We start from the raw sequence: 22,626 nt of genomic DNA, 5'->3' as shown, positions 1-22,626 counted from the left end.
TGAATCAGTAGAGAATTGTTTAGTCATAAAAATTGTCGATGTCCATGTCTTGCTTTTAATTTACACAAATAAATATTTTCTGCTTCACTCCAGTACATTTGTGCAAATTCCTGAGTTTGAAATCACCCATTAAGCCTTTAGAATTTAGAATCAGAAATGTGTTCTTTACAAAGAACATGGTATAATAGGTCAAAAACATCCAGAAACACAGTTATTAAACCATTCCTAGTTTTATACAGTTATGTTGCCACTCTTCAAAAACGCCGCCTTTGCACAGCTCGAGTTCTCCTCTGCCTGTCAGCATAGCTGGTGCTGAGGCTCAGTTTGAGGGCTGGAAGGATCACTCTCTCTGGTATGTTAGCCTGGCACACTGGTCTGTCCAAGAGAATAGGGCAGTGAAGGTAACTCCAAGACAGGGAACTATGAGGTACTTCATATAAACCAGTGTGGGAAAACCAGAAACGCACCTTCCTTTGGGCAGTGTGCAGAAAGGTAGCTTTGGTAACCTCTCTGGTTCCTCAACTCTGAAAAGAGTGAAATTGTGCATAATAGTAAATAATGTTATCTAAAAATACACTAAATTGTTAGAAACGAACATTTGTTTACCTTTTCTCATCTACAAGATGGTTACATTTTGACCAGAGCCTATCTGGGGTGATTTTCTTGTTGATGACAAGGTCCTTGAGAACAGCCTTGAGGTGTGTTATCTGGCAAGGGCACAAACTGTTCCTGAGGTGCGTCTCCACTAGGGAGAATTAAAACTTGAAAATGGGCAACATCAGGCTTGGTACACAAACCTCTTGGGACTGTAAGCTGTTGGCATTGTAGAGCTGCTGTATGATGACCTCACACTCCTGCAAGGTGGGTGCCCATGGGGATTGGCATGAATTATAGTGGATCTGTAGAGGGACTAAGGAAGTTATGAGGTTCCCTCTGGCCTCAGGAATTGACTCAGTCTTGGCTGCTGCAGAGTGCTCTGCTAGGCCTGAGTCCTCAGCTCCATATCTTCTCTGTCTGTCAAGATTTTATACTGTCACACTCAAATGACAAAAAAAAAAAAAAAGTACCAACAAGCAGGGTGTTCATAAGTAAAATACTTAACTATTTGTAAAACAGTTACCAACCTGTTTGTATCATGCACATTTTTTACATTCTGTGGTAAAGTGTATATAGATTGCAGTGAGCAGGCATTAGTTACCTAAGGTTGGCATCTTGGGGCAATAAATAAGTGTCCTCTAATGTTTGATCAATGTTCATTCCTCTTGCTGACTGCAAAGTGTTGGCCTGGGTCAAGTACTTTTGTCCTTTGTTAATGAACCATACGGTGTCCAAAGTGAAGTTCAAACCATACTGAAACGCAGCTTGACTATCAACAGTTTCGAAAGAGTAACGGATTGAATGAAACGCTAAAACTTTACCTGTTCCGCATGGCTTTGTAGGCTCCATTATCAGTTTAAACTGGAGTTCTGAGAAGATATGTTATTGAAAGGCCATTAATCACTGCAAAGTATAGTGTTTTACGTAATGCAGTCAGGCGACACGTTACTCCTTTCCTAGAAAGATAATTTTCTTGTAAACTCGACTGAAAAATCTTGCGATGCTAGGAGACCAGTCATTGGATTGTGAGTATCGTAGAGATAACAGATTTTACCACCCACCCAGAATGGGTCGCCATGCAACCACTATACAGTGACGTTGCGTCAACAGGAGCCTCATATGACTTACAGGAAATTGTCTAAAATATTAAAGAGAAGTGTTTAACTTCAGTAACGTTATCAAATGCAATCCGGTGCATTAACTTATTAATCGGTATGCCACACTTCTTTCCAGGAAAGATCTGCCGCCATTTAAATATAGTCTCTAGGCGCTGCTATTGGCATTGAGTTACTTGAAGCTTACCCTTATTTTGTCGTTTTAACCGGTCTATTTCATCGTGTAGTTGCTCGAGGGTTTCTCTGTGCAGCTGCTGCAAGAAGTGAATATTCCGCTCGAGCGAAGAAAGGCGCGTGTCCATAGCGTAATCCGCAACCTACTCTCTTAAATCCCTCCCTAGGGGCTTCAAACACATTCACCTGACTTCAAACCCTCCTGTGTGAAAGAAAATCGTAGTAGCAGAGTCTAAGGTAAATGACTAAAAGAATTTTTACAAAATCGATATTAAAATTCACAATTTCTTTTCCTAATTAATGTCCAAAGTGTGAGACTTCAGGTTCCAATTAGGTCTTAACGACGACAGTGATTTCGGGTCTAAGGTTAGTTCTGCATCTCTTGGCACTGAATTATATCGAATTACCACCTTAATCATTGTAGATACGGCCGCGGTAACGTTATTTAAAATAAATTGCTGCCGGCCAGATTATCGCTGGATTTAAAAGGTACACGTCATCGTTGCAACTTTGCTGTTTTCGAGTCAACTTCCTTGCATCACACCTTTTCACTTCCGTAAACCAGACTTTAGGTACAAGAATCTTTCTTTAGATCAAAGTATAATCAAACAGCGTATGCGTAGGCAATTTATAGTGAAATTTTGAAAGAAGCGCAAAGACTTGGTCAACAACAGTAATGTACATAAACAGTACAATTTAGTGTTCTCAGGAGACAAGAACATCTGGACTTAATTATAAGTAAAACCTCAAAATAAGAATAATGAAACAATTGAAATTTCCTCCCATTACATTTAAAGGCTTCTTAAATCGAAACTCCACATAAATATTAATTCCGTCACCTATCACTGAGAACATTTCAAAACAGATCAGGAATCGCATACTCGACAGATCTCTCCCCTATGTACAAAACCAGAAGAAAAAAAAAAAACCCAAAAAACACTGGGCGATTACTGAGCTTTGGGTTTATCAGCAAACAAAATCAACAGTAGTTCATAGAGAAGACCAAGGAGCAGTATGAGGGCGCTGCTGGAAAGTATGCCGAACGAGAGCGAGGCCAGGAGCAGGTAGAGCAGCAGCAGCGTAAGCAGCGTGCGGTAGCTGGCCAATGCACGCAGGGTAACCCGCGCCCGCTGGGGACATCCTCGCGCCTGCCGCGGCACAGGGCTCCGTCGTCGCTCCTGCGCCGCTGACGAACCCTTAAGGCAATGTCTGCCGACACAGCCCAGAAAGTCCTGCCGAGCGCACAGCGCCTCCATGTGGTCACCCAGCTGCATAGAAAATAAGTGTCACGATGCTCGCTGCTGACAAGTGCATAGGCTATTTCTGTGATTAAGAATATATAGCTGGAACATGCATACCCTATCATTGAAAAATGAGGACACCCGGAACAGTAGTCGGACCAACTGAGCGTTTTCATAGCTTCTTATTGGCTGAAGTTCTGGATCTCCTTGATATTCTACCTCAAATCGACGAAGACCATTAATGATCTGTAGCAACACAAAATAGATAAAACAGATTTTATATATAGGCAGCTTAAACATAAGATCAATGAGGGACAAGTTCTTGTAGAATTGCCCATTCTAAACTGATACCTTACCTGCATCCTACCCAAATCTGTGAGCACAAATCCATTTTCAGTCTGGATGCAATCAGGCAGCTGCTTGGATCCCCCATCATCTTCTGTTGATGCCAAGTTTGCCATTAGCTGAGACAGCTGCCCTGAATTCAGCTACAAAAAACATCTTGAATTAAAATGAATCCATGAGACAGTTAAATTCATCAAATTGCTTGTAGGAATAAATTTTCTGCAGGTTTCCATATAGGCTCAACTGATTAAAATGGTCACTAAGACCTGGGAGTGTGTGGATGAAGACAGAGCATACGGGGGTTGTTAAGTTTATGCATTATGTTGTCCACAGACTGACCCGAAATATCTGACATAAGTAGTCCAGGGCTTTGTCCAAGAATTCATGAGTCTTTTTGACACACTCTCCCATGTCATCAGCCTCTCCTCCGCTAAAAGTGTAACTGGTATCTGTGGAGCTCATGCTAAACCAGGATAGAAAGGAGTTGTTTGCAGCCACTTCAGCCGAGTGATCAGAAATTCGTTTAGCTGTCTGCCGGGCCTGGGCTATGATCTGTACCAGCTTTAACACCTGCAGAAGATCAAAGGAATTACCAACAGAAAACAAGCCTCGTTTCACACTGTTGTTCACCTCCACTTCAAATGCTTTTATAAAATGCAATCAAACATTAAAGACTCAATTACTCCATGCCCACGTCTCTGTACCTTACTGCCTGCAAGCGAATACTAAAACATCGGGTTACTTATCCCTGGCTTCTTTACTCACCACTGTGCGCAGCTCACTGCCAAACATCTGCTTATACTGGCAATCCTGCCCTTCCAGGCTATATACATGACTTTTGACTTTGAATACAGTGTCTGTCCCTGCAGGCTGGCGGGACGACAGAAAGCTGCCTCCATGTGCAGGTGTGAGGAACACCCGGGCCTGACGGTGGTGGAGCACATGTTCAGGTTCCAGGAACAGCTGTTCTCCTGAAGACACAAGAGGCAAAAATTTATTTCCTTGCAAGCACTTCAGGATGAATCTTCAGGAGTGTAGTACCTCCATCTGTGCCTGATTTCTTTTTTTTTTAGCACTGATTTATGGATACGCAACATCATTTCCCTTCCATGCAATGAATGCAGTGCGACCCAGTGCTGCTTTTAAGTTTCAAGTGCCATTTCTGTGAAATTACAGATCTTTAGCAATTATATCCCCAAATGCAACCCACACTTTTTCCTTCTCCTCAACATGAGTGGGTCAAATGAACATCACCATTTACCAATCACTGGCAGTTCAAACTTGCTCCATCCACAGCTGAGTACACTTGCTGTCTATGCTATCAAAACTCACTTCAGTGTTGCTGAGTGCATTTGTTTTTCTCATGCCTTTGTGGAAAAATAACATGTACTGTAGATCTTGATTGAAAGAGGAATGATTTAGCCTCCATAATGAAGATAACAGGTGCAGGATATTTCTTAAGTAGAGAACAAATGAAGACTAAATTGATCAGAGATCAGGCAAGCTAGATATTCTGCCACAAAGAAAGATTAAACTAGATGTAAGCAATGGTCAGAGGAATGTCCTGCTGAAGCAGCAACACTAGTTGCTGCTAAAAGACCCTAAAGAAACAAGGTGTAACATTCATTAGTGAGCTCCAAGTAGCATCTTTCCACTTACCTTTCTGGATCATCTCTGATAGGTTTGGCTGAGCAAAAACTTTGGCCACCCTGAAGACCATCAGTGCATTTTTGGCATTGACGAGATCTGTGCGCATGGCTCGATTGAGGAAACCCTGGAAGAGCTTTGTGTACATGAGCAGATTTTCCTGAACAAATGACGCCCTGTTTAAGAAGATAAAACAGCAACATGACTAGTACAAAGCTACTACCATGTGACTTACAACATAATATCCAACATTTTCCCATGTCTTCAGTGATCATCAACGAAATATATTTGATATTGCAGGTTGTTACATGTAGATTTTACCATTTCTCAGGGACAGTTCTATTCTGTACATCTGCCTGGGGATTTTTTTCTCCTGTGTACCTCCATGGCTGGATATAACTCAGCCATGTTTCCAATACCTGCAAACATGAGACAACAATAAGCCTGGCATACAGTAAATATGACAACTTATAACTAACACAATATTCCATCTTCATAAAACAAGAAAACAGATAAATTGAAATAATTATAATCCATAAATATAAATATTCTTATATTCTGCAATATTGCCTAAAGGTGGGGGCATACTGTTGAAATACCTACCGCTCTGAAGGAGGCATCAAGAGGCCAGTGACCAAAGCAATGCTGCAGGAAGACATACAGCTTCTGCTGAACAAATCTCTGCACTACCACTCTGAGAAGCAATAGAGAAGCAATAAACATATTGACAGAACAGTAAAGGCAGCCATGCTACATCGACTCTGCTGCTCCCAAAGGGGACAACACCTCCCCTATGACTCAGCATTTGATAGTTACAGCTAGTATAATGCTTTGTCAACAGAGTCAACAGAGAAGCGCACCTCTTGAACTCCTCCAATGGGCTGGCGTGGGAGTGCGTGGACGGAGAGGATGTCTGCTCCTGTTTCAGGCTGTTGGAGAAGGCATGCAGGTGTTTGACGAGCAGACGGACCACCAGGATGTGCTCCTCTGTGGGGCTGAATGGCTCCTAAGGCATTATCCACAAAAACAGGTCACAAAACGAATATGGGCTCATGTAGCCATAACCGCTAAAATTTAGATTTTTCTTCAGTTGCATTTCATAGGAATTGCAAAATGAGTTGAGCTTTTAAAACAAGCTCAAAAATAAATTACTCAAACCAGTTTCATCATAAAAAAAAAAACGCATATGGGCAACTTGGGCAGTGTATTGTGTGGAGTGTTAGAGGGTTTGTATGTAAGCTATAATTAAAGAAATAATGAACACAAACAACAAACATATAAGACATGTTAAAATCACAACAAAAACAAGCATGCACTTTGATCAAAGAACTGAGATATCAGAAAAGACTCCAACTCCAACACATAGCTTTTAGAACCACACCAAAAACAGCTTTTTGGTCATCTATATTCACAGCAGGCATCACATCCATGTGAACAGTAAACCATAGCTATGAAAAACACTTCTGTCTTCTGTTTTTTTAATTCTCCCAGTCATTATGTGAGAGCACTGTCCCCTGCCCCTTCCTCAGGAACCCTGAACTACTTGTCCTCTAAGGTTACCTCCAGGAAGCCCTTGCAACGGAATGAAAAGGTAAAAGTACTTGGTATGTGTGGAGGGTCCCAGAGCCTGGCGGGGCGGGGGGCTGGCACAGCATGCTGGACATACTGAGGCGGTACTGCAGCAACGCCAGCTGAAGGACCCATCACAAAGAGGGAAGGAAGGAACACAGAAGGGGAGGAGAGAAGGAAACACAGAGGGGGGGGGGGGGGGGGGTTTGGAAGGTGAACATGAGAAGAGGGGAAAAAAGGATAGAGTGCAATCCAAGAAAAGGTTGGACGAGGTAAGAATCAGAATGAAAGTGGAGAAAAGGATAAATGACAAAAAAAAAACCAACATACAAAAAAACACTATTGACCAGACACAAATGCCATGAAAATTAAAATGATGCAGCAATCCTTTTCACATAAGGTAAATTTTCAGTGGCTTTTATAATGCCATCACCACCAACAACCTTATAAAACAGAACAAAAACAACCAACCCCACAATATAGGAAGACAGAACCAGTTGGCTTCACTATCCCGCCCCACCAAACAAAACTTTTCGCATAATTTTGTCAAAAGAAGAAAAGGAGACACTGCATCTTTTTTTAAACAGATGAATCACAATGGTGGCAGTCGCCAGTTTATGTTTGTCTTGGTGTTATATAGCTCCAGCATATACACTTCATAAAACATGCTTTGTCCAACAAAATCGCAACGATGATTCTGGATTAAACTGGCGATTACCCATTAATCTCTGGCACACAGCAAAATGCACATAAAAGCAAAGCACCTAGAATGCTTAGGTGCTTAGGGCTGACTGGAGGCAGTCTAAATTTAGGAAACACTGACTAGATTAGCAGACTCGCATAGTAATGGTCACCATGGCAGCTCAGAATCCAGAGAAGCAAAAAATCTTAACACCATCCACAGCCAAAACCAAGACAGGTCAAGGAGCAAACACAAAAAATAAATCATGCTTACGAAAAGTAAAAGTTAAAGCAGAATCACATGCCAAATTTGTGCAATGCAGCATGATTGCTATGCTTTGCCCACACAACCCAAAAGAAAAAAAATCCTGCCTTTAAGTAATGTAAAAATATTTAGAAACTCCAATAACCAATCCAGTTTGGTTATGCCCTCTCTTAAAATAATGTGTTTGATATACCAGCAAAGGAGAGAACAAAATATGGAGGGATACTTTATAGGCTGAATTCAGCACAGTCTAACCCTTAATGCATGTAGTTTAAAAAATAGGCCATTTACCATTACATTTACTGACATTACATTTGTCTAGCAATTACAGAGAAGAAGCCAAAGAGCAGACATGTGTGCATATGTGTGTATCCTTATGTAGCATACGAGGTGGGGAAGAGCATGTCTCTGTGGGAGGTACTCGTGCTGTGACCCCCATGTAGCAGAAGGGGGTGGGGTGTTGGAGTAGGGTGGAGGTGCTCAGCCAGTCAGCCGTGCGGTGGACGAGGAGCGGAGAACACTCTTACCTTCACCTGAGGAGACTGCAGCTTCTGGTACATCTCCAGAGAGTAGTGATGGAGCCACATTTCTACAAACACCTGTGCAGCCAGACAGACAGCTCACGTATTTCTCCACTTGTCAACAGAAGCAACACTGCTTAACACAGTTTCTTTTCATCCATAACAGACCAGTAGAATACTTGCATTTTTTAAAATTTTTTTTTTTTTTTTGCATTTTTTGCTCAGGCATACAGGGTTTGCCCATTACATTCACAGCAACTCAGTTTAAAAACAAAAAACAACAAAACTTCATAATATAAAGTAAATCAGAGTCTTTGGAAAAAAATTGGTAGGGAAATGGAACACTCAATTTCAAAATTTACAAAATCAGTAGTTGACATGTACATGAGTCCATTTCCTGGAGTATTTACATTATACCTTCATTTGAGTGAGTTAAACTACAGAATGGAGGCCCACATCAATGACAAAAATACACACCGCACATTAATTAGTTATGATCTCCTCCAAACACTGCTGTGGTGTGGTAGGGGATTCCATTAAAGAGAGCTGAGTTAGAGTTGAGTTAGAATTTATCACTCTGTATTGAAATTCACAACTAACTCAAACCCCTGTTCACACACCTATAAAATTCACTTAAAGATTCAATGTGTCAGTATATGATATACATAAGCTTTTACCTGCAAAAGCGTTTCTGACCTCCAGATCTCCTGAGCAGCAGGGTCAGCATTTACTGAAGGCTGATGAGATATATGACGCTTGAGGAGGCTGGTGCTGTGTACACCATAGCCAACATAAGGCACACTGGGGGGCCTGGACACAGAGCAACCATAAACATTTGACTCCAATTGTGTTGATATGCTATGTTGCATATGCAATTCACAATGCCTTCTCTAATAGCCTAATGTCATTTTGCTTTGGCAGTGTAAGAACCTCAAAAGGCAATTAAAATTTTACTAAAATACCTTGGTGCAGGTGGGGCCACAGTTCCCCTTGTATCAGAAAAAGGAGATGGGGGCACATTTCCCTCTGTAGGTAGAAAGTGCTTGAGGTAGGCATCAACAAGAACAAAGTAAGCACTATCTGAACAGCTTCCTTGCTGGCCAGGAGGGTAGTTCTGCAATTTGACAATGATGTCCTATTAGAGAACTAATACAATTCTGTGCGTTTTTTTAAGGAAATCTAACATGTTAAATCATAATTACTCACCCATAGATGTAAGACAACCTTACCTTTGGTGCTATGAGGCTGGAGGCAAAGTTAAACATGTAGTATTCAAATGGATCTTGGAAAAATGAAATGACAACCATTTGAGAGAAATAATGACATCATAACCTTGATATATTAAACATGGAAAAGAACCAGAGGCTAAAAGACATACTTAGTGTTAGCAGGCCTGACATGGGAAAATGAACTTTGTTGTGAAACAGGAGACAATCTGGAAGAACACCCTCCTGAATGGATGCCTTTACAGGACCCTATAGAGAACACAGCACCCATACAGCAATTTTTCAGATAAGCTAATTATATAGGGCCAGAAATCTACTATCTGTGTACTCTTTAGACTTACTGGCAGATAACTAATCGGGATATCATATTTGTAATCCTCTGCTTGCAACTTGTACACCAACTTCATCATGGGGCCACTGTTGGACAGATTTACATAGCAGGTCATGTTTAACACCCATGCACTAGAATTTCCAGGCTATATTTTGGAAATGTATTTCTGGCAGACAACAGTCACAGCTGCTAGCACAAAATAGAATCAATCCCACAAGCACATAGAGCTGACCTTGGGTCAAGGAAGTCCATGACGACATTATACTCATTCATGCGGGTGTGCATAAATTGCAGGTTCCAGCCCACAATTGCCCCATCTAGGCTGCCAAAGATACTCTCAACCAGCCAAGGGAAGACAAGATGCAACTCCTGATCATACAAGAGTGTAATTTAGATATTAGCATGTGTGCTCTGGCCAACATTTAATCCACTAAATGCAGAAACACACACAATTACCCAACAATTCATATAAGGAATCAAGCATGCGCTCACTATACATACACATATATGACAGTTCACTTAGATGTTTAAGGTTAGATAAACAACCAACTCTTATGCTCAGTAATGTAGCCATCTAATTCTTTGTAGCATTGCTGAGAGGATAACAATATGACAGCTGTGTCACTACATACTAAAACACCATTGTTAATACAGAGTTCCCACTAGATTTCCCAAGTCAAATGTTAAACTCCCTGACTTTCAGATTAAAAAGATGAAACTCCAGAACCTATAATGAATGCAAAAATCAGACCACCCTTGTTAAATGGGATGGGGGGGGGGGAATCAAGCAACTATAATCACTCACACAATATGGAAAACGCATGAAAATATAACACTCTGATAAGTGGCAACTAAAATTTAAAGATGCTACAAACAAAATTCCCTGATATTCCATGACAGGACCCCAATATTATCAAATTCCACGACTTTCCATGCTTGGAATAGACTTCCATGATATTCCAGAAATTCCATGACCACTGGAAACCCTGCAATCTTAAAATCCCTGTTAACTGTGCATATTCTAGACTGAACGGGAATACCAACAATATGAATGAAAATATATATAAGTACATTATACAATGACAGTAGTGTAATTTACCTTAGCAGGATAGTCATCGATCACCTTTACCAACTCCTGACATCGCTGAAGAAGTGGTTTGATGGTCCAGTCAGCTTTTAAATTTGCCTGCAAGAAATGTAAGTAAAGTAAATGAACTGTATAATTATGCTAAGTAAATGGTACTTCGCAAATGCTGTAATTGGCTAACGTTTACCAGAAGATAACTCGGCTGTTGTATTGCTGGCGCAGTCATTGCTGTTCACACTGCAGATGAAGCTGTGTTGCTCACAAATTGCAAACCAACACCTCACCTAAGTACAAAAGTTAGCTAATTAATTCCTTACTAAAACAGTTTAGTTACTCAGCCTAAGTGAACTGATTCAATAATTGAGAGAACAATCGACAGAAAGTTACCTAGCGTACCCTACATATGCTAGCAAAGTTTAACTAACCATACCCACAAAATTACTTTAACAGGGAGATGTGTAAAATGTTGGTAAACATATAAAACGTAACACACGGGGTAGCTAGCTAGATTTGCAAATAAACTCTAAGATAGTTATCAGCTGTCTAACGCTAGTTAGAATACCTCATTTCAGTTAAAGTTATACTTCTATGTGACTATCTTATTTAGTCAAGGAACGAGGTAACTTAGTTAACCAAGTTACTAGCTTAACTAGTTAACTAGCGTAGGTTATCTAGCTTCCTAACTTAGCTAATCACCCGTTACTATTAGCTAGCTAGCTAGCTGGTTAATCAACGTCTTGGTTAAATCAGCAAACTATAATAAAGCATTAACCTGGTCCATTTATATGAAAATAATACATGAAAATACACACCACCACCAATATACAGTGAACAATTAAAATATAAAAATCCAAGATACCGCGTTCTGAGCCAAAGATATTTTAAACTGAAGGTTTTTTTTAATGGCGTCAGTTCCGCCGAAGAGCAGTCTACGCCTAACCAAACAGCGACACCGCTCGATGGTAATACAGAAGACTTAGGAAAATCTAATTTCGTCCTTTTCATGTTAATTACAATGATTTAAAAATGGCGTCTTTGGACGACTACCAGTTTTTAGATTCCTTTAAGAGAAAATGCATTAAGCTTACCACGAAGAGCTGTGTATTTGTTGGCGTAGTACAACGCATTAACCTTAACAAGACAGTAATTTTAGAGGATGTGGTTGAAGTTAAAAGTGGTACAAGGCTTCCCGGATCGAAACTCTTCTTTGGGCACGAAATCTTCAATGTGGAATTTCCCGAAGTTTCTAAACAAGACGCTGCAAGCAACAGTGGAGACCAAAACCCGGGACAGCTCACTGTGGCAGAGTTTCAGCCGTATAGGAACAAGCTAATGGTTGATGATGAAGATAAGCAGTATGTAAATTATGTGGTTATAGATGAGTTTCATGAGAAGTTTGGTCCTGCATTAATGCACATTCGGAAACAACAAGCAATTGGAATTGGAATTGATGGAATTGGTGAATTTCAGCATGAAAGACTTTGTTGGCTCCAGATTGCAACTAAAAACAAGGTCTACCTGTTTGACATCTTGTTGCTTGGGGGTAGAGCTTTCAAGAATGGACTGTCCATGATTCTTGAAAATGATCACATATTGAAGGTCACACACGACTGTCGCCGAATTGCTGGGTGTCTGATGGCTCAGTTTAGAGTGAATCTCACCAATGTGTTTGACACACAGATTGCTGATGTTAAGTGGTTCTACATAGAGACTGGAGGGTTCCTGCCAGACAGGCTCAGCACACTGGAGGAGGTGGTCAGCCTTCATCTGAAAATGAATTTGTCCCACCTTTCCTCTCTCAGCATCAAAGCCCAGCTTACGAGTGAGGATAAAGAGGTTTGGTTTGTGCGTCCTTGTCCTGCTCCCCTGCTAAAGATCATGGCTCTGTCAGTCATCCATCTGCAGCCCCTGCGGCTAGTGCTGCTTGATGCTCTCATGTCTGACTACACCACCATGGTGAACTCCTACCTGCACAGCGGTCAAAATGAGCCTGTGCATATGCAGCACATTGGCAAGAGTGGACTGGCACTTCCCATGGAACTCCGAGAGCTGGAAGTGATTTGGCAGGAGCGGCAAAAGTGGGCTGTAAAACACTATCCTGTTACAGAGGATGGCCTCCTGGAGCGCTACAACTGCCACCCTGCTTCAGCATTAGGCAAGCAGAGTCTGAAGCACCCTGGTCCAGGGGACTCAGCTGTTCCTCAGTGCACCTTTCTGGAAGGAGCCTTGGCCTCTCCAGAGCCACTTGTGGGGCCTCTCAAAACAGTACCTGAGGCAGCACAAGATACCGATGATTTCACAGCATTGGGGAGTGGAAGGCAGCCAGATAAAGAGAGTGTCTCCACCATCACAGCTGTCCCTGGATTAGGGAGAGGGATCACACTTCAAGTGCCTGTACTGGCTTCCAGAGAAGGCGTGGTACCCATGCAGAGCTTTAGAAAGGCCAGGGTAGAGGGAGCAGATTCTGATTATCTGGAGTCAGCCTCACAACCCTTCTCCGTTGTGGGAGGTGTGGCCAAGAGCACGGCATGTCCACCAACAGTCCTGACCGTAGGGTCCTATAGGAAACCATGTTAAAACAAACAGGTCAGGACAGTTAGTTAAAGTGTCAAATGTTGGTTTAAGCTATCAAGATGCATAGCCTGTGCCAAAGTCCTTAGTTGTTTTGTTTATAAATTATACTTTTGGGTGTTCCCATATGTAATAGTTTTGGTTTGGGAATGTATGCTTGCAAGTCCTTGTTAAAGTCTTACTTGCAGTTTCAGCATAAGTACATTTAAAAACACTAGATGTAAAAAAGTTCTACTTTAGAGGAAAACTTTGCTTTGTAATACAAGAACAGTATAGCATTTTTCCTTATTTCCATTTCACATTGCAAGATGTTTGGAGCCAAGTGTTTCAGTTCATTTAGGTTTATTTGACTTAACCGCAATGCCCTTTTATGTAGATGGATGGCAGTATTGCCCATAAAGTAAACAAGTAGTGCATGTGTAAAATTCCATCACTTTAGTTAATGAGTGACAGAATAATAATTGCTTTGATTGTTGCAACTAGTTGTCTAAGCCAAATGACTATATAGTGTGAATGTTGTTTTATACCCATTTTCATTATAGTGTCTTGTTACAATAAACATTTGCGTTACATTCAATGATGTTCCATTTAGATGGGGTAAATAAGACCAGTGGTCTGTACTTACCTGAAGAAAGATGGGATTTCACACGCTCTCATCTCCACTTACAGAGGGGGGCTGAAAAATCAGATTCCATTATATACTAAGCCTCGAGGCATGCATATTTTGCAGCACAGTTTTCACTAAAAAGAGCCAAAAAGAACATCTTGGCTATGCACTGTGCATCATATATTAAGTCCTGCGATCAGCTGTGAAAAAATTCAGTGAGCAGGTGCTGTGCTGCACATAACAGGCCCCTTTTTAGTTCAAGTCACTTAAGTCAAGTGTATTCATATTTCACAAATATCTTTGGCACCCATTGTGCAGCTGGAAAATTAGACACTATATCAGAGTGATTAATCAATAATGGTTTAATTCTGTTACATTACATTTTAGCTCTTTAATTGTAGCAGTTCTATGCTGTGATGTTCTAGTTCAATTATATAGTGAATGCTGTGGGTTTGATGGACTTTTAAAATGTGGAGTCTCTAGGTATTCTCCCCCCCCACAGGGTCTTTTGTTATAGACTGATTTGCTTTGAGCACTTCACTCTTAGTGTGGGGGGTTAAAAATGATGAAGAACACCACAAATAGCGATGACAACACTGAGATGCACACAAATTGTGACCAATATAACATTGCTTTCATAATGTAAATCATGTATGCAACATTGAAGTTTAGCTTTGATAATGAGCAACACACTCTTCTGCTGTCATTATCCCTTGGCTTCACCATTATATAGAATATATTATGTAGAAGCCTTGCTGAACCGTGTCTCTTTCTTTTTCTTCAGTTCTTTTCCATAGGTTATTTTTTTATGATTTCAGCAATTGGTGGGGAAAAACATTGCTGTCAGGAAAGCTTCCAACTCCAAAGTGACCATGCTGTGCTATCCTTAAAAAATAAACAAAAACAACAACAAAGCAAACTCTGATGTAAATGACCAAGTTATGAAATGGAGGGAGACAAGTGTGTGAAAAGTTTTGTCAGCACAACAACAGCCTTCGTTATGCACTTGATGCAGTGTCAATCAAGCTGATGTCATTAACAAAGCCATTGTCTACACCACACAAACCTGTCAGATCACACAAAACAGAGGAGGGAACCAGAACCTGGTTAATTAAAAAAGCAGCTCATTAATTGTAAAGAGGACAGTAGATATACAGTTTTGGCATATATTATTACATAATTAGTACTTCAACACCTGCAAACCTCTTAATGATGTAATACATCTTAGGCTAAACAGGTAGATCCCGAATGAAAGTGGTATGGAAAAATAAATACAGATATCTGTTTAAATGACAAATAAATAAATAAATAAATAGTGTTATTCTTCAAAAAAATCATTCAAATGTTATTTTCTAAGTTTTTGCAGGTATCAGGTAAATGTTATCAGCACTATGTCAAAAACCACATTAAAGAAAAATCCTTTAATTAATTTTGTTAAATTTAGTTAATTTAGTTAAAATGGACAGGCACGGGCTTCTCTCTTTCAGAAAAGAGTGAACATCATATTGGTGAACTGAAGAATGTAAAAGAAGTGTTGTGGACTGGCTCCTGTATATGAAAATAGCTATAGCGTGTATGCGTGTAGTATGTGTGTATGGTGACTAAGTGCTATTTTCTAACGTACATATTATGTAAGTGCCACATTAATTTTGAAATGAAAAATTATGAGCAAAATGGTTATGAAATGACTCAAGTGAACCAAAAAAAGTATCTGATCATTTTGTTCCTAACAATTGTTTGAGAATAACCCCTGTAGTGATTTTAGGGGAGAGGTGCTTTGATCAAAAATAATGTGCACAAAAAAATATGCCTTTATTACCCAGCACATATGGTGTACTGTATCTCTTATTCATTTTGTCACAAGCTATTCAGCTTTTGTAAATGCAGGCTATAGTAAATCATACAGTATAAACAGAGAGTAACAAGACAGTTGATGACACATTGACTATCTCTCTTCCACTTTGTCTTCAGAGCTAATGGCATTTCATGTTCATGGCCTTTGTCCTCCCTTATGATCTAATTAGGAAGATAGGAAATTACATACCTCTGCACCATCATGTTTACTCTGCCAAGACTTGTGGTTTCTAACACAGCATGATCCCAGAAGATTTCCACTGAGACGTGTTATCACATAGTCTCACTTGCACAACACTGTTATTTGTTTGCCACAATCCCTTGTGCTGAGGGTTAAACGTCTCAGAAACTCCCCACAGACAAGACATTTATTTAATGAAGAGATAGCTTTGTCTTTGGCCCTGATAAGAAGACAATTGTAATTTAAGTTTCCTCTCCCTCTGACTTTGTGTTATTTTTCTCACTGTTTTTCACCTCTACTTCTTTCTGAATTGTAGGATGGACCAAATAAAGGCGACTGCTGCAATTCCATCCCCATTGCCCCTGTGGCAAATTGGCCCTTTATCAAAGGCAGGCCTCATCTATCAGCGCAAAGACAGGTATTGAAATTGCTCTGCTGCCCACAAATCAGGCCAATGGATCGGACCCTTATCTGGAACAAGGCCGTCATCACTCTGGTGCTGGTGAGAGCACAGGAGTTAGAGAGGAAGAGGGCATGAAGACCTTTTTCACTGGTGATAGATGTGACCTTCCCTTGACCCTTGGTTGGCCAGAACACGCGATGGGGATGCAAACATTTTGTAATGGAGACTATCCACTCTTTTTCTGCTTTATCTTCTGCTTGTCAGAGAGATAAAAAAAGGCATTTGGAAAAGAGGGTGTGATGCGTATGTATATATATCAGTCTATATATCAGTCTGTAGTATAGATCAGTCTCTTTTTAATCGGGTTATACCGTAATTGTTTCATGATCTACTCCTATTTTACCAAAAAAAAAAAAAAAAATCAATGTTTTCCATCCATGGATGTAAAGCATAGGTGAAAAGAAAATGAAAACCTCTGTTTATAGACACTTTGAAAGATTAAACTTCAGAGACATAGGTCAATGCTAGGTTTCACACAGTTATCCAGAGTGCTTCAAATGTATTCCAATTTAAAACTACAGAACATTATTGCACACAGAGGTGCATGATGATACAGCATGGACTCGAGTACAATGCTGAAGATAGGCAGAACATTTCCTTCTCTTATTTAAGCTGATTTCTCATCTGAAATCAGACTACATGTCTCTATATCACAAACATTTACAAACACATTTTGCAAAGCACGCAAGGCACAATGCTCAAGTATGTTTCATTTGACTTATTTTGTTTTCATAATTTACATTTGTATTTTTAACATCAAACATTATTTAATGAGGATAGTCAAATAAGTATACTTTTGAAATATTTGCAATTTACATGACTGGGAATTATACAAGACCAACCAGCAACTAACATTAGAGGAGTTTCTACAACATAATGTGCAATGATGATCAATAAACAGACAAGGACACATATATCAGTAATTCCCAATCTATTATCGATTGATGCAATATGTTCACACACGTTCCAATAACAGCTCTAACCAGTCATGGTGGAAGACTACTTGAACTAGAGCAGTGAAGTGTGACAGGTCCCTCACTTGCCCTTGGTGCTTAGAGATCACTGGAATTATTATGGAAATTCAAACAGGCCATTCTGGGAAGCTGTACCCATTTCTCCTTCTTTGTGCGAGTTGTTATCAGTCTCGTGGGATTGGAAAAGGACCTTCCTTCTTTTCAGTCTGAATGTGGAAGGGAAATGTGTGGGGTAGAATTTGACTGGCAGTGGTGCCTGCAGAGAGTTATGCCGGTTGTGACTCAAACTCACTGATAAGAGTAGGATTCATAAATGAGAGCAAGGCTCAAAATACATCTATTTTCCCTTTCTATTCTCTTATCAACCCTATGGCCTGCCATTGAAATGATCTTCTGGCGACTGATAGTAGTCCATCAGGAACTCAGTTCTCCACAAGTATTTAAAATGAAAAAGGGCAGAAGGGCAAAGAAACTGTGACACAATTGAATCGCACTAATGTGCAATGTATAGATGTAATTACATTGTGTTGAAATGTAAAATATTCTAATTTCTGCATTTAGCACTAGTTTAGTAACTTTACGGGTAGAATTGTGTTACTTATCATGACAATAGTCATCTTATATTGTATTATTCTTACTGCATATGCAATCATACTTACATGTAGACAGTAGACTGTGTGACAAAAGCAATATGTGAGGGCTCAAGTACGTAGCATGATAATTGAAAAATGTGGATTGCAAGATGCGATTTTGGATTCATCCTCTACTGCAAAATAGTAGCCTAGACCTAGCATGTACTTTCCCAATAGAGTGTTTTCTTGGTTTACCAATAAGAGTAGTTCAAGGTAGCTGTATTGCCCATATCCAGTTACAGTATGCCAAAGTGTTGGCATACAAAAGGAAAAGTAACGGTTTTTAAAATATAAACCTTTTTGTATTATATCAAACATCCCACAAAGTTGCAATAAAAAACAAAGAAATATGAGTCTTGGTTTTGTCTGTGTCTGTTTACATGTGGTTGGTATGCCATGTGCTTTTTAGTTTTGATTCTTTGCTCATTATCTGCTCCACTCCACTTGTCATTCACCTCACGAGTCTTGTCTGAGGTCCTTTCTGTTAATTGTCCCTGGGTGTTCATAGATGGTCTCCTGTATATGTATCCCTGGTCGCTGTTCCTTGGTTAGCATTTTATGTGTCTATGTGTGTGCTGTGTTGTGCAATTTGCCCTGCTCCTTGTGTTTTTTTTGTTTTGTTTTTTAGTCTGGTCTGCATCTTTATGTAATAGTTACTCTGTATCTTTAGTTTCCCATTTTGGTATCTTTCTTGCTTTATTGTTTTTTTTTTTAATTATTTATCTTGGTTTATTCACCATGGTACTTGCATCCTGCTTTCACAACTCCCTTTACCTGGTTAAATATGATGAAACATTGCTCAAAAACTAGTGGATCAATTGTATCTGTGAACTGTCTGTGAGTGGAAGTAATATTATTCTGGGCATACATGATTGCCATCCCTTGGCACAAGACACAAGACCACAAGTGAACATACCTACCATTGCTGGTTTTGGGATTCTGGGTTAGCTTTCACTTGCTAGTTTTATTCAAGATTACTAACATTGCCAGAATTTCTCCCCTCCCAATGTATATTGGGGAAAAATAGTAATCTTGAATAAAACTTGCATAGCATAACTTGGAATTGGAAAGTCACCAAATGTTCATATTTTGTATGTGTATATTTTATTCTCACATGCCCAACCATTTAGGATGCTTGATACTTTAAAGGGTTAAAGTTTTTTTTTTTAATCCAGTGAAGAAAATACCAATGCAGATGAATAGAAATTTGAACGTTATATATCCCTTTGTGAGAGCAGATTGCGAATTTAGCTAATGAGGTATCGTGCAACGCTCTGTGGAAGGGGGAATAACAGAATTTATTGGGCTGAAGTTCAGGGCGGCTTCCGCTTCCTAACTGACTCGTGGCTCGATTCGGACTATGGTTTAACTGATTCCTGACTTGACTCATAATTTAAGACTCGCGAAATTTACATGTGGGCAAGACGAAAAAACAAACCGATCGTTTGAATAAAACATTTTAAAAATATATCTCACGCGAGCGTCTTGTCTGTCATTTCCGAGAAGGTCACGCACAGGCTTTTTTTTTTTTTTTTTTTTTTTTGCAGCTCACGGCTTAGCATTCAGTATGGGTACACACCACCAACTTCGGGTACAAAATCTTTCAGTCGCATGGACATAGTCGAAGTGCTACATGCAGTATCAAAATAAAGGGCACTGGATAAATGACGTTGAATATTATTAGACATCTTAAAACACACCTTAAGTTAGGATGAAAATGCTAGCCAGCTAGATCGATAGCCGTAATACTTTTATAGTAAGTTCTGTATCATTTTAAGCAGTAACGAGTTTCTAGCATTTGTACATGCTACCTTGGCCTGTTACTATTTTCTTTTTATCTTGGTTTCAGACCAGCATCAGCTAGCTTTCAGGTACAGTTCCGTGTCTCTGCGATAGAGAATGCACGTTAGCAGCCTCATAAATAAATGAGACGAAATAAAATGGGACTTGAGATTTGTACACCAGAGACTCAAGACTTAACTCGGACTGGTAGTTATATACCAAGGAGACGCACTGTCGACACTGCTGTTCTGTCTGAATCCTCTCAGTCAGATTAGCATTAAGAGTGGGTATGCGTACCAATTTAGAAGCGGGCTTCCATTCCCAATAACATCAGTCCAGCTGCTGAGAAGATATTTTTCTTACTATTCATTGCATATTGCATGTTTAGCCTGATTAAAGACAGCCATCCATTATTCTAAGTCCAGTTATATTAAATTGCAATACCAAGATCAAAATGTCATACAACAATATATTCCTCCACTTCAGCAGCCATGGCACTGAATAATTAAACATATTTTATATCTGTTCAACAGTATCAACTATTCATAATATTTATGGACCATTAATGCATGAATACTCATTATCCAGCCAAAAATCCCAAGCAAACCAGATCTCAGACTGAACTGAAAACCTTTTTTTTACATTTTTTTAAATTTTATTTATTTATTTATTTATTTATTTATTTATTTATTTATTTTATACTGTTTCTTCATATGAACATCTCAACATCAGAGCAGCATATAGCATAGGCAATGGAATAAGCAGAAGAGAGGACTTATTTACAAACTGCACAAAAATATGAACCACAAGAATACAGTAGAAGGAACATAGAGGGCTATGAGTGTTGAGTGCATGCAAAGGCAGGAGGGCCACAGAGTACGTGAAATAATAAGGGAGATAATAGGGAACAGGTGTCTGTGCTGAGGCGAGGAGGAGTGCCAGGCCGCAAGGATCGTGCTTGAGGGTGCGTTGGCGGTGCTCAGATGATCTCCCTTCCCCCCAGTGGAGAGGTGAGAGTCTGATAATACAGCCCAACTGGGAGGACGGGGGGGGGGACAGGTAGTTCATCTGCAGAGGAACAGGTAGTTCATCTTCAGCTTCTAGTGATTACTTTAGCTGAGTGCAGTAATTGGGTCAAACACTGCAGTGTGCTTGGTTTGACCGGACCACAGTTGTATGAAGGTGTAACTTGAAAGTAACTTAGTCCATAAATTTGCTTTTCCTCTGACTGTAGAGACAAAGACGAGATGGAATGATTGCTGAATATCAATAATTAATTTACCACCAACATCTGAAGTTTGAGGTTCTTTTCTTTGGACCACATTAACATATATTGCACATCATGACTGGCATGTAATCACTGCATGAAAGTATCTAGACCTGTCACATTAAAATATTCTAACAAGCTAACTTGTATTACCTGTACCTAAAATCCGAATGGACAAAATAAGAGGTCAATGGATGTTAAAGTAATTGTGGTCATTCATGCATTCTGCATCATAAGACTTCTAAAGGTTGAATTAAACATGCCCCCCCCCCCCCCCCCCCAAACATCTCCATGTGTAGGTGTGTGTTTGTGTAACGAATGCCCGAGTGCCGAAGGGCATGGAGCAGGACACACAGACTCTCTCGACGGAGTGAAACATTTAATGACACAAAAACATATAGAAGATGGTGGCACTCACAAATAACATTAACGATGCCCACAGACACACTTAACACTAACACCTTTAACATTTAACACGAGCTAGACAAACATGATTACTGATTACATTCAGACGCTAACAAACAAACAATGACCAACGGTGAGGCACGCACTGACGGGGGTTTAAATAGACAGACACACGCTAACACTTAACCCCGTACAGGTGTGTGCCTTCACGGGGGTGTGGCTACAAACGAGTGAACCCCCTTGCACGTGGCAAGCTGTACCACGTGACTCATGGGGGGGAGTGTCCTGTGACAGAACCCCCTCCCAAGGGGTGCGGTTCCCGACGCGTCCACTCCAGGACTGCAAGCCCCAGGCCACCGTGTACACATACAGACACAGTACGGCTTTGCCTGCTGCCCACCCAACATGAGGCGGGCTACTAACCGATGTCTCGGGAGACCTCTCAACAGGAGGGAGGGAGGCAGGATGTCTGCCTCCTTCAGGGCAGTCTGGCACGCCCTTCGTAACATGCGAGGGGGAGACACTCCCCGATGACCCCTCCCTAGGGACATGGTTCCCGACACTTTCCCCTTCCAGGATAGCGAACTCCAGGTTGCTGTACACACACACACAGTACGGCCATGCCCGGTGACCACCCAGCACAAGGCAGGCCAGGAACCTCCCACCTGGGAGACCCTCACCAGACAGGGAGAGAGGCAGAGTGCCTCTCAAGTCAGTCCTACGATTTCCCCGTGGAGTGATGTGCCTACAAACACAGACAGCCATTGGGCGTATACATGCATAGACAGAAGCGCCTTCACATAAACACTTTCACCGCTGTGCTGCAGTGCCTGCAGTCAGCGCAGGCACTGTAACTGTGTCCCCGGCCTTGAGGGACACGCGGGGGTGAATGTCCGCCCTGGTTCAGGCCATGCTCCTCCCCCGAACTGTCCTCCTTTTTCCAGCCACTCTAGGAGTGCCCCAGAGGCGGTTTGCCTCCGAGGCTTTGGGCAGACCCCTCCAGTCTCACTGGCGCGTCCGATGAAGGGAAGGGACTTGGGCTTCAGCCCTGCTCTCTGGAGATCCCGCTGGCTCCACCCAACCACCCTCTT

General features: G+C 40.7%; 3 protein-coding genes and 1 long non-coding RNA gene across 8 annotated transcripts; 2 read left to right on the top strand and 2 right to left on the bottom strand.

The window, feature by feature from the left end:
- Nucleotides 1-32: 32 nt before the first annotated feature.
- ccdc74 (coiled-coil domain containing 74) lies at nt 33-2,344 on the bottom strand. 3 transcript variants are annotated; one of them, XM_026999351.3, is made up of 7 exons: nt 1,900-2,344; nt 1,419-1,466; nt 1,199-1,304; nt 798-1,014; nt 607-707; nt 468-524; nt 33-375 (listed from the first exon to the last, which is right to left on the bottom strand). In XM_026999351.3, the coding sequence occupies exons 1-7, from the start codon at nt 2,012-2,014 to the stop codon at nt 255-257; spliced, it is 765 nt and encodes a 254-aa protein (XP_026855152.3). In that variant the 5' UTR covers nt 2,015-2,344; the 3' UTR covers nt 33-254. The 3 variants fall into 3 exon arrangements, with proteins under 3 accessions (XP_026855152.3, XP_081575377.1, XP_035382908.1); XM_081719251.1 differs by having other exon boundaries at nt 1,419-1,735; nt 1,900-1,998; XM_035527015.2 differs by lacking the exon at nt 1,900-2,344 and adding an exon at nt 1,659-1,893 and having other exon boundaries at nt 1,419-1,553.
- LOC145658979 (uncharacterized) lies at nt 2,050-6,067 on the top strand. Its single transcript, XR_014124895.1, has 2 exons — nt 2,050-2,123; nt 5,961-6,067. It is a non-coding gene; the product is annotated as an uncharacterized LOC145658979 (long non-coding RNA).
- On the bottom strand, nt 2,501-11,744 carry smpd4 (sphingomyelin phosphodiesterase 4). 3 transcript variants are annotated; one of them, XM_026999352.3, is made up of 20 exons: nt 11,612-11,744; nt 10,987-11,083; nt 10,812-10,898; nt 9,945-10,081; nt 9,723-9,798; nt 9,534-9,630; nt 9,385-9,437; nt 9,118-9,269; nt 8,833-8,965; nt 8,162-8,233; nt 6,721-6,810; nt 5,980-6,125; nt 5,723-5,813; nt 5,441-5,538; nt 5,132-5,295; nt 4,238-4,443; nt 3,812-4,042; nt 3,484-3,615; nt 3,245-3,373; nt 2,501-3,154 (listed from the first exon to the last, which is right to left on the bottom strand). In XM_026999352.3, the coding sequence occupies exons 2-20, from the start codon at nt 11,023-11,025 to the stop codon at nt 2,834-2,836; spliced, it is 2,454 nt and encodes an 817-aa protein (XP_026855153.2). In that variant the 5' UTR covers nt 11,026-11,083; nt 11,612-11,744; the 3' UTR covers nt 2,501-2,833. The 3 variants fall into 3 exon arrangements, with proteins under 3 accessions (XP_026855153.2, XP_026855154.2, XP_026855156.2); XM_026999353.3 differs by having other exon boundaries at nt 11,659-11,744; XM_026999355.3 differs by lacking the exon at nt 6,721-6,810.
- Nucleotides 11,745-11,825: 81 nt separating this feature from the next.
- Nucleotides 11,826-13,947, top strand: exd1 (exonuclease 3'-5' domain containing 1). Its single transcript, XM_026999414.3, has one exon. It carries the CDS (start codon nt 11,826-11,828, stop codon nt 13,374-13,376), a length of 1,551 nt encoding a protein of 516 aa, XP_026855215.3. The 3' UTR covers nt 13,377-13,947.
- Nucleotides 13,948-22,626: the final 8,679 nt, after the last annotated feature.

This window comes from Electrophorus electricus, chromosome 8 (assembly GCF_041902795.1).
Source record: "Electrophorus electricus isolate QZ-2024a chromosome 8, ASM4190279v1, whole genome shotgun sequence".
Classification (NCBI taxonomy): Eukaryota; Metazoa; Chordata; class Actinopteri; order Gymnotiformes; family Gymnotidae; genus Electrophorus; species Electrophorus electricus.
Note: the sequence above shows the minus strand (reverse complement) of the source record. Positions and strands in the feature narration are given on the sequence as shown.

Coding starts and splice junctions, on each gene's coding strand:
- smpd4 (XM_026999352.3), bottom strand. CDS start 11,025: ATGACTGCGCCAGCAATACAACAGCCGAGTTATCTTCTG. Junction 6,811..8,161: donor TGCAGTCTCCTCAGGTGAAG/GTAAGAGTGTTC, acceptor TGGGTCCTTCAG/CTGGCGTTGCTGCAGTACCG. Junction 4,043..4,237: donor GCAGTGAGCTGCGCACAGTG/GTGAGTAAAGAA, acceptor GATCTTCTGCAG/GTGTTAAAGCTGGTACAGAT.
- ccdc74 (XM_026999351.3), bottom strand. CDS start 2,014: ATGGACACGCGCCTTTCTTCGCTCGAGCGGAATATTCACTTCTTGCAG. Junction 1,305..1,418: donor TACAAAGCCATGCGGAACAG/GTAAAGTTTTAG, acceptor TCATTAACAAAG/GACAAAAGTACTTGACCCAG. Junction 525..606: donor CATCTTGTAGATGAGAAAAG/GTAAACAAATGT, acceptor CACTCTTTTCAG/AGTTGAGGAACCAGAGAGGT.
- exd1 (XM_026999414.3), top strand. CDS start 11,826: ATGGCGTCTTTGGACGACTACCAGTTTTTAGATTCCTTTAAGAGAAAA.